The sequence below is a fragment of the Sorghum bicolor genome, chromosome 8, assembly GCF_000003195.3.
Source record: "Sorghum bicolor cultivar BTx623 chromosome 8, Sorghum_bicolor_NCBIv3, whole genome shotgun sequence".
NCBI lineage: Eukaryota > Viridiplantae > Streptophyta > Magnoliopsida > Poales > Poaceae > Sorghum > Sorghum bicolor.
In genome coordinates this window covers 14588925-14600254 of record NC_012877.2, presented here as the reverse complement: position 1 = coordinate 14600254, position 11330 = coordinate 14588925, and the positions used below count along the sequence as shown (strand labels likewise).

Genomic DNA, 11330 nt, shown 5'->3' with positions numbered 1-11330 from the left:
TCTGGAGTGAAATCCACCGCCGGTCCTTCAACTTGGCTGGCGGTGTCATTTAGATCCCTAAACTTTTAAAGTGATATTTGTGAGTCTGTAAACTTGGCAGACTGTGTCATTTAGATCCCTAAACTTTCAAGGTAATCAACACATGTTCCTAAACTTGGCCAGTAATGTCATTCTAGTCCTTGAACTTTCAAAGTGATCACCACAAGTCTCTAAACTTAGCAAGCGGTATCATCCCTATCCAAACATAGTCTAACCTACTCTATTTAAGCTAATGTGAATCCAACATGTCAATTAATCAATCATTATTTATCTCATATTTATCAGGAAAATATAAATTATATAAAATAATTTACATCAATAAAAAACAAATTAAAGTATTAAACTAATTTACAATAACAAATATATTAGCTTTAAACTAAAGTATAAAAATAGTAAAATTAATTAAATATTTGTGTATCATTGATAGTATTACAAAATAATATTAAAATTCCTATAGTATTAAAAGTTACTTCTAATATTAGTATTATTTTAAAACTTTTAATAATGTTATTATAGAAGTAACATTTAATAGTAGTATTATAGTATTAAAACTTTAATAGTAGTATTATGGTATTAAAATATTTAATAATATTGTGATAGTATTAATAACAGAGAAAAGTTAGCCTTTAATAGTAGTATTATAGTATTAAAACTTTTAATAGTAGTATTATGGTATTAAAATATTTTATAATAATGTGATAATATTAATAATAGAGAAAAGTTACTTTTATAATAAAACTATTAAAATTTTAAAAATAATACTAAAATTAGAAGTAACTTTTAATAGAGAAAACTTTTAATACTATATATAGGAATTTTAATATTATTTTGTAATACTATCAATGATATATAAATATTTAATTAATTTTACTATTTTTATACTTCAATTTAAACCTAATATATTTGTTGGTGTAAATTATTTTAACACTTTAATTTATTTTTTGTTGATATAAATTATTTTATATAATTTATATTTTCATGATAAATATTAGATAAATAATGCATGATTAATTTACACATAACAACTTATAGAGTAGGTTGGACCATATTTGGACAAGAATGATACCGCTTGCCAAGTTTAGGGACCTGCAGTCATCATTTTGAAAGTTCAGGGACTGGAATGACACCACCTGCCAAGTTTAGGGACATGTGGTGATTACTTTGAAAGTTCAGAGATCTAGATGACACCGTCTGTCAAGTTTATGGACTCATAGATATCACTTTAGAAGTTTAGGGACCTAGATAACACCGCCAACCAAGTTCAAGGACCGGCGGTGGATTTTGCTCTTTGCTCTGAGACGGGTCCGTTCTGATGTGATTCCACTCCACCGTTCAGCTCCGCGCCTCGCCCCGCGGCGCGGCGGCAAACCTGCCGCTTCTGGTTCCCCGCCCGCGCCGCCTCCTTAAACCCCGAAACCCTAGCCGTGGGATACCCCTGGTGACCTGGTCCATTCCATTTCCATGGACGACCCCCACCCGCCGCTGCCGCCGCCGCGCCTGCCGGTGGAGGTCGTCGGCGCGGCGCGCGATGCGGAGCTCAGTCTCTCGGCAGCGCTGTCCCGCGAGGAGGTCCTCTATCGGCGCCGCCGTCGCCTGGTGCAGCTCTGCTCCCTCTACCGCGCCCAGTACTGGATGCTCGCCGATGAGCTCCCCGCAAGGCACGGCGAGTACTGGTGGGAGCACGGCGCCAGCCCCGCGCTCGATGACGAGCCCACGCCGCTGCTGCCGCCGAAAGAGAATGGAGTCAGTGCTGGACCGCCAGAGAATGGAGTCGTCGTTGGCCCGCTGGAGAATTGTGCCGTTGCCCCTCCTCCTGTGTCGGCTGCGGGCGGGAGGGCGGGCTGTGCGGCCTCGAATTGCGAGGCCAAGGCGGTGCCCCTGTCCCTTTACTGCTTCAATCACATCCTCTTGGACCCCAAGCAGCAGCTCTATCAGCCCTGCGCCTTCCCCACTAGGAAAAGGTATGCTTCATGGGTGCACTAGTCCAAGATGTGCTTGGGTGGTATAATTTCGCAATATTTGTGTATAATTCTGGTTGACGGACTTTGTGCACTAGTCCACGGTTGCTAGTGACTTCATTTTATCATAGGTGGAATTTGTAGACTTTTTTACTACTATTTTTTATGTAGAAAACCTGTTCAAGCACATGGATTTGGTGTTTGTGTTACTGAACTTTATTTTCTAGCACATGATTAACAGAAGACTGAGTCTACAGACATATATAGTTCGATTATTTGGTGAAGGCTCACGATTCTGTTCGGAATACCTGGGTTCTCATGTATTCCTTGTTTCCCTTTTGAAAGTTTGTTACACTAGTGTGTGGACTAATGTTATTAGCTACAGTACTTATATGGTATTTTGGTGAAATTTAAATACTAGTGGATGCACGTGATGATAAATGGGAACTAGCAACTGCCAAATGCAACAGAACCCGAGGCTGGTTTGTAGCTGCCTTGTGGCTTTGGATAGGTAAAGGCATTTTTGGAAACTCTATAGCTGCTGAATCCTTGAACTTAACTATATAGCTGCTGCATTCTTCATTTCTCTTATCTATATCCTATCAATACCTTTATTTTAACTTATCAGATTACGCAATCATATCCTGAATTAATTGCATGTGAATTTCAATTAATATCCTCACTCCACAATTGCTTTGGCATGTGCCGATACCTTTCCATGTTCAGCAAGTTATTCCATCTAACCTTTGAAAAAAAGAGGGTGGGGCTCAACTGCTAGGTAGATATGATTTTCATCGTCATGGATACTATGCTGAATGTTTCAGAGTTTAGCTTTCTGGTCTTCTCAGGACTTTGTTACTGCATTGCATTAAATTCTCTTCATGTGTTGCTTAACCCAAGTGAATGTGCCATATCTTCTCTCTCAGTGGATCCATTTATCACCTTAACTTCTCTCACCACCAAAGAAATATGTTTTGGAATACACAAGCTAGTTTGACTAGCTGGCATTGTTAACTGAACTTTTAGAAATTTTGCGGACTGCTGGCAACTCCTTTTGTGTGCTCTTCCGCTTAATCAAGCTCTGCACCTACAATTGATGTCTTCTTATTAACCTTGCCATTGTTTTTAATGTATTGTCAACCAATATGTAGGTTGCCACAGGGGCCTCATCCTGCCCATTTCATGTGTACCTTCTCTGTCTTGATTCTGCTGTCACTCACCCCTCTGAGAGAAGATTCAGCCATATCCTGCCTTCTCTTGACTTTCTACAGCTCATTTTTGTTGTCTCCCACTATTCTTCGGTTCAATTATTCCTATTTTCTCATCCTTCAGGGGATTGATTCGGCATCACCCACTGTCTCTTGTTATGCCACCCTTGCTTTTCTTGTTGACTTCAGTAAGGAGGCTGCAACAATGTGGAAAAATGGAGGCAGCAAAGGGGAATGGAAGATAGGAAATGCTGAAAGGGATGATTGGGTGGCACATGAAGTGATAGGATGAAGTGAAGTGGCAATGGTTGGAAATCCTAAGACTACCTTTCGCACAATAAATGGATAGTCTTGGTATCCTGTCAGGTGTCACGTGTTGAGTTGAGACGGACTTACTCTTGGGCATTCATGATTGTACATGTGAGATCATGTTAAGGATGAGGTGTATTTGGGATAGATAACTAGGCCTTATGCTTTGCCAAGAGCTTTGGGATAACTAGGCCTTATGCTTTGCCAAGAGCTTGAGAGATTGAGGGAGACTAGAATTGTTTCTTCATAATTCCTTGCTTGCTTTCCATTGTGCCCCATGGGCTGAATATAAAAGGTACATAGGACTAACACCTCTTGTGCCTAGACAATATGGTACTATTCCTATAGACAAATAACTAAGAGAGACACTAATTAACACTAATGGGCTTAAGGCCCAACTAGGACACTTGCGCCCTACAGCGCCCCTCATTATGCCCATGACATCTCCCCCGCTCTTGGAGACCCAGCTCGTCCTCGAGCTGGAGAGCTGAAGCGAAATAGGGTTAAGCCTTTTACATCTCGGCTTCCCCTTTATATTGAAGACTAAAATATAAGGATATCCACCTGGATCCCATGGAAAGAGCGCCTCTGCTGGCTTCATGTAGGCTAAAGGGTGGAGTGTGAAGCAGCTGGCTCTTATGCTGAAAGTGTCTAGCACCACGGCAGGCACAAGGCTGAATGAGATAGCCTTTGATGCCTGATGCTGGATGCTGATGCGAGGTCGCTGCACTGGAAACACCCATACTTGGACCCCCACTGCAATTGGAGCCGCAGGCCGTATCGGCGAGTCCGAGTGGATGAACACGTACGACAACGTCGAGCTGAGGAGCATGCGTATCTGCCGCACCATGCGACGGACAAGCATTCCTCGCACTGCTGCCTGGAGGTGCACCGTTGCTTGCTCCTTCGATGCTTTTGTGGCACAAAGAGCCTGCGCTCGGCGACGTGCCAGGAGTCCCCGTGCTGCTGCCTGGAGGCGTACAGCTGCTCGGCGTTCACGGTCCTCCTTCTCGAGACGCACCCGGGGCGATCCAGGTGTGCGGTCATCTCCGCAAGGCTGCGTAGGCAGTTGTCGACACCAAGGGACAGCCGGTGGAGCGGATTGGGGCGCGGAGTTGGTTTGAAGCGCTGCTGCAGGAGCTCGGTGAAGCGACGCCATGTCGGGGTGCCCTCCTCCTGGACTTGGAGGAACCACGTACGAGCGCCATCGTCCAGATGACAGGAAGCCATCCATACCTTTTCTTCCTCCATGATGTGCTCTCGACGAAAGTATGTGTCGCAGCTGTTGATGAAGATGAGGGGGTCGGAATTACCGTCGTAACGCGGAAAACCCAACTTCTGGAACCGCGGCGGACGATTGTTGTGGTGTTTCCCGGCAGCCGAGTTGTTGCTGGACGCCGAGCACTCAGCGGACAGGGCCTTGATGGCGGCGGCGTTGGCCCTCATGGCGGCTGTGATGGTCGCCAGGGAAGCTTCGAGGTTGTTGGTGCAGGGGGAGGCGGACGGCGGCCTGTTGGTTGTGGTGGCGGCTGCCGGTGTTGGAGTTGTGGCGGTGGCGGCGGCGGCGGATGGTGGTGGGGATCGGGATCTGAATCGATGTTTTTTTTTGGATGAAGAGGATCGCTGGACTCTAGATACCAGATGTTAAGGACGAGGTGTATTTGGGATAGATAACTAGGCCTTATGCTTTGCCAAGAGCTTTGGGATAACTAGGCCTTATGCTTTGCCAAGAGCTTGAGAGATTGAGGGAGACTAGAATTGTTTCTTCATAATTCCTTGCTTGCTTTCCATTGTGCCCCATGGGCTGAATATAAAAGGTACATAGGACTAACACCTCTTGTGCCTAGACAATATGGTACTATTCCTATAGACAAATAACTAAGAGAGACACTAATTAACACTAATGGGCTTAAGGCCCAACTAGGACACTTGCACCCTACAGCGCCCCTCATTATGCCCATGACAGATCACCTAGGTCTATGCCATAAGTGTCTAGGTGGTACGATTATGTGAAAGGGGTTGGGTTGCACACCTTGCCTTATGAGCTTAATAACTATCAACGGGCCATGCAAACAAAATTATTTGCACATATAACATTGTATGTGGCCCAATTTCTTTTCCAGTAATGCTCACTTGATTCCTACCCATGAAGAAAATTATGGTACCCTTGCAAGTTAAGCTAGCATGGCTGAGCTTGACCAATGCATACCTTGAGCTGCACTGCAACTAAGGTTTTTTTTGAAAAATTGGCAGGAGCTCTGCCTCTCAATTAAGATGGAAAAGAAAGTTTATATACAACATGCCTGTAAGCCTAGGTTCCCAAGGGCACACATTCCAACATGACACTCTCAACTAAGCGAAATTGTTTAGCGCCCTTGATCCCAGCCAATGTCCTCCTTTGTCCTGTGAGCCACCTGGTTTGCATTCAAAGAACTGTTATCAAAGATCCTCTACTTCTTTCTTTCCATATGTTCCAAATTATGTATATAACCACCCCATTGAAGTGTCGCTGCCTTTGTCTTGGGATTTTTGCAGCTGCTTCCACCCACCAAGAGTTGATTTCAGTTGGCTGGGTCTATGACCTAATTAGATTGACATCAAAGTGTTCCCAGGTTAGCACAATGTCCCAAAATTGTTTGGCTGGGCATAGTAGGCTGAGATGGAGACCTGACTCCAGTGGCCCGTTGCACATGACGCAATGATCCTGGTGTGGCCAGTTTCTTAGCTGTAGGTTGTTAGCCGGCGAGATTTTGTTTTGGATGAGGATCCAGGCGAAACAGTTGACTAAGCTTACTTCTATCTTTTTGCTTGGCTCCAAATTTACATGTGGGCATACTACGCTACTGCATTTATGCGATTATTCACAGCATTCTTGACTGGCATGACATCTTTATAAACCCTTGAACGCTCAGGCTGCATTGTCATGCTCATGTCGTGCCAGTGTCACTTCAAATGTTCTTAGTATTTTTTGGTCTGTTTCAATATGGCATGATATATTTGCCTAGTATAGAGTATCATGTCTGAATGGAAACTCCACATGCTTCCACAATTTGGCTGGTTGTGAGGGTCTTATGGGGGATTCGTGTCAAAATCCATACAAGGTCAGACCTAACCGATGCAGCCGTGCAGGTTTTGATAAGAATTGAAGGATAACTATCAGCAATCGTAAAAGATCGGACTTAACTGAGACAGTCTTACAATTAGCTGACAAAGTTGAATCCGGAGTTGGAGCATTGAACATTCAGTCTGTGTGTGACCTTTTTGTCAACACCAACACATTTTTTACTCGTTTTGTTTTTTTTCCCTGAAACACACAGGAGATTTGCATATTATTATATTAAGAAGACTGATTTTATTCTCAAAATGACCCAGCAAGGAAATGGACATTCTCTAACGTTGGTTCCCATTTTTTCTGTCAAACTGTTAATTAAGTCTGGTTTTACATTCCTACTAATACAAAGTCAAATGAAACACTTTGGCTTACTGCATTGATGCCCTGGTTACATTTGTTTCTGGAAAAACGTAGGAGAATAGTATTTTTATGCCATCATTATCTGTTATCTTTATGTTAAAGACCTCTTAAATTTTATCATCATTATACTTGCATATTAAATTTTTTACATAAGAGAATGGTAATTAATGTTGTATCTTACTGGGATTAGGTAGGAGACTAGGAGTATAGCAAATCCAGAATTAATTGTTTCTATATATCTGAATTTCAGCTTTAAATATTGTTGGTTGTAGTTAATTTTGGTGCTCACTTATTGCATTGGTGGGTTTCTTTGTTTCTGTTAAGTAGTATTCCCTAGTTCCATCTGTATACTATACTCTTTCATTTTTTCTTTTTTTACTGAGGAACTATATTTAGTAATCAATACTTCTTTCTTGGGTCTTGCACATATGCATGGGCATGTGTGGAACATTCATCATGGCAGTGTATGAAACGAAACATAGATTTTGTGTAGTGCTAACTTTACCTTTTAGTTATTTTCTCTGTTCATTTTGTACATAGCAAGCATCATTCATGTCTCAACTGTTTACTCTTATGATTTCATGCAGTGGTTTGCCAAATGGGGGAGCAACCTGTGGAAAACATGTTCTGAGAGGCATTGCTCCATTGCGATGTGCTGACCATGACCCAAAATCTAAGAAACTTATCATAGAAGCTTTGCGAAATGCTGGAATTGACCTGCCGTTGACTACTAAGAGTGTTCCAAAACTGAGTCTCTTGATTTCTGAAACAGTCCGGGAAATTCAGATGAAAAGAAAGCTTTCAATGAATGGTGGAAAGAGAAAGACTGCACCTTCTGATCTGTTATTGAAATGATTTGTTTGGATTAACCAACGATCTCTTGATACATGATGGCCCTGCAGAGATGGAGATGTTCCGTTGTAAATAACAGGTGTCAAGGTGCACCAAATCGTAAAAACAAGAAATAATGTTCCTTAAGTTATAGTGCAGAAAAAACTGTAGAGAAAGCTGTGCAACTTAGAACAATTGTCTGCTTGCAAGATGCCTTCTTTAATCCTTGAAAGGAATAAAACAAATTTGGAGCTTTCAACAGCTAGAAGAGGTATGTGAGTTTGATACTAGATCACAATTTGATAGTTTAACTTTATGTAAACATATTTTTTTAGAAGAAGTGTATTTTTGCAAATTTGCAACAGTGGAAGTGGTATGCATTATAATAATATAGATTAAAGTGCAATTGCTTCACTTCTGAAATTTGTTAATGAGGAGTTGCGTTTATTCCTTTTAAGGGATTAAGGGATATTTGATATTTCTGCTACACATTTGATTTGTCCAATTGTTCATGGAAATTAATCTGTACTATATGGAAATATGTCTGCAGTACCAACAACTATTTCCTAATAGCAGTCAAGTAAAATCCAAAACTAAATATGGAGTAGTGTTATACCTGTTATGGTGTTGGTAGGTCTAATTGAATGAAAATAACACTTACATTTAGTTGTATTCCGTGTTTATATCAGATACACTGAGTGATTTTTTAGACTACTATTTCGATGTTATAATGCATCAGCACAGTGAGTCTATGTATGTGTGTATAATGCAGCCAACGTATGTGTGTATAATGCAGTGATGTCTCATGTTACTAACACTCATTGCTACATTGAATTGTGATAGGAAGCTAAATAAATTTCAAGGAATTGAGAGTTGTATTCATCATGGCATATGTCAGTTTACCCCGATGAGTTGAAGACTTGTTACAATTTCCTTCTCTCTTTAGTCTTTAGTCTTCCCCATCCAGGGAACATTCTATCTAGAAGTTTCTTTATCACATGTTGTTGCTTAGTATTAGACAAAAAATATTTCATCTTGTTTGTGGTCTCCTAAGAAATGTTTGTACATATGGTCTTAAATTGTTGTATTTATTATTGGTTTGGGTATAGGTACTAATGTTCAGGATTACAGTGACCATAGTTGATTGGATTTGTATTGCTTGCAATGTTTACTATTGGGTCGTGGAGCTATGTTCTGTTATGCTTCTGTGCAACCCATTGTTCAGTTACAGTTGCAGCGTGTATGTTGATAATTTATGCCTTAATAGACTAAGGCCTTGTTTAGTTCCAAAAAATTTTGCAAAATAGGAATAGTACCACTTTTGTTTGTATTTGACAAATATTATCCAAACATGTACTAACTAGACTCAAAAGACTTATCTCTTCAATTCCGACCAAACTGTGCAATTAGTTTTTATTTTCTCTGCAATTACTTTGCTTTTTAATTTCAATTCTTATCACATCTGCAACCGCAACCTTTCTTCTTTTCATCTGATATGATTTGCTTCTATATAGTATAACTGACTTCAGGTGGTAGACAATATAATCTTGATGTTCATCTTGCACATCATGTGTGTAATGTTTGTCCATCTGACTATAAAAAGCTATTAATAGAAATTTGTCCTTCATGTGTTGATGAAAAAACCATGGAAATTGTAACAAATATATTGCATCATGTTGCACAAATGTAGTTCCTAGTTTTCCACTACAATGTTGGTCACATTTGCAAGTTGCAGTGGAAAAACGTCATGTTTTTGACAAAGTTCATCTTGTCACACCATGTGCACAATGTTCATCCTACTATAAAACATTTAACAGGAACTTGTACTCTTGCTATAAAAAGTCCAATTGATCTATTAATAAGAACTTGCACTCTTGTTCTTTAAATTTTTCTAGTAGCATTGGGATGAAAAAAAATTATTTCATCACAAGCATTTGGTTCCAAAACAAAAGAATCATTTTTCGTCATTATTTATGGTACAAGATTAACATAAGCATCAACGCACAACACTTGCTTATGACCTCGAATAACGACCAAATCAACATGTGGTAAAGGTAAGTCAATGAAAGTTTCTACTAAATGTTGCTCTTTGATCACATGATTGGTAAATAAATTCTAGATATGAGGATAACTCTCACTTGAGACAATGTGATGTGCATTCTCTTCTGATTGACCTCTATGGACTTTGTCTTGTACAATCTGCAAGATAATAGTTGCAACAAGAGGCAAAGTAATAGACTCACTCTATAACAAATCAAGTTTAGAGGAAGGTATTACAACATCTGAATTTACCCCCTTTTGTTCTAGAGGCTTAGTTCTTTATTCTTTGCCCATATAAGATCAACTTGTAAAATTACAAGAGTACTCGTAGGTAAAAGAGTAATTTGGCTACCATTGTATTTGAACATGTATTTGTTAGCAACAGTATTATGCAAAACGTTATTTGTATAAATCCAAGGTTTATCTTTGTAACAAAGAACATGCTTGCATATGTATTATGTTAATGTCTGCACTACATTTATAAGTATTAATCAAAAAATGAATGCAATTGTATTTACCTTTATCTTATCACAAGTATTTATCCATTGGATAGAGCTTGCAAGGTTGTTGCAACACTTGCTATCAATGATGATATGGCCATGTTGCTATATCACAACAAAGAAAATCTAAAACAAATTATGTGGACATGATTTTCCTGCACTAACAAGATTGCACTCCGACCACACCAGGCGTTACACAAAGTTGCCATTCATTGACTGTGCTAGCCTAACCTGACCCATCCAATTGTCCCATGTACTACCATTTGTAGCATCGTACCTACTCAGCCTTCATCATCTAGGACACAGTGTTTAACATTTAGTCTATCACATCTCAAATAAAAACTATCAAGTCTCTACAATAGACGTCTTTAAAAAACATAAGTTTGGTCCTATCCCGTAACCTTGACATACACCTCACATAGGAGGGCTTCTAGTAATCTCAGTCTACAAATAAGGGATTAAGAGCTTAGAAGAGAACCTTAGGTGATGGTACCTTGAGTACACTGAGTGTGCTTACCGGTGAAGCCGACAACTTTGATTAGGGGGGGGGGGGGGGTGGCAAACATAATGACACATTGTATGTGTGATAAATATGTACATAAGTGTGCATATTTATGCTTCTAAATATGTAGTTAGTGTTCGTAGCAAAAAATCACAACATTATGATAAAATATGAGTTAAAATGGGCTAAATATGCTTTGTGTTGTATTATTAATAAGGTTATTAATTTTTTCTCTAGTTTTTTTTGGGGGAGGGGGGCACGGCCCCTGCTAGCCCCTAGCTCTGCCTCTAGGACTTACCCTTAAGTAATAAGCAAGAGATCATGAATTTGGATTTACCAAAGTGTTTTTGCACAAAGACCTTTTGTAACAAGAATAGTAAAGTTATATATACATCTAAGAAAAACATATTATGGTTTAAAATGTAAGAGCAAGTAAGCAAGTGGAGGCCAATCTTACATGTGTCATTGAGA

At 39.9% G+C, this 11330-nt stretch overlaps 1 protein-coding gene across 4 annotated transcripts; it reads left to right on the top strand.

Annotated features, from left to right (window-relative positions):
* Window positions 1305-9460, top strand: LOC8084236. 4 transcript variants are annotated; one of them, XR_002455631.1, is made up of 3 exons: window positions 1321-2000; window positions 7574-8088; window positions 8665-9460. XR_002455631.1 is itself a non-coding variant. In XM_021466271.1 (2 exons), exons 1-2 carry the CDS (start codon window positions 1501-1503, stop codon window positions 2429-2431), a joined length of 513 nt encoding a protein of 170 aa, XP_021321946.1. In that variant the 5' UTR covers window positions 1305-1500; the 3' UTR covers window positions 2432-7544. The 4 variants fall into 4 exon arrangements, 2 of the variants coding, with proteins under 2 accessions (XP_021321946.1, XP_021321945.1); XR_002455630.1 differs by having other exon boundaries at window positions 8661-9460; XM_021466271.1 differs by lacking the exons at window positions 7574-8088; window positions 8665-9460 and adding an exon at window positions 2419-7544 and having other exon boundaries at window positions 1305-2000.

Bases quoted from the DNA above. Each gene is read 5' to 3' on its own strand.
- LOC8084236 (XM_021466270.1), top strand. From the start codon at position 1,501: ATGGACGACCCCCACCCGCCGCTGCCGCCGCCGCGCCTGCCGGTGGAG. The intron at 2,001-7,573 runs GTATGCTTCATG...GATTTCATGCAG, and splicing joins GCCTTCCCCACTAGGAAAAG to TGGTTTGCCAAATGGGGGAG.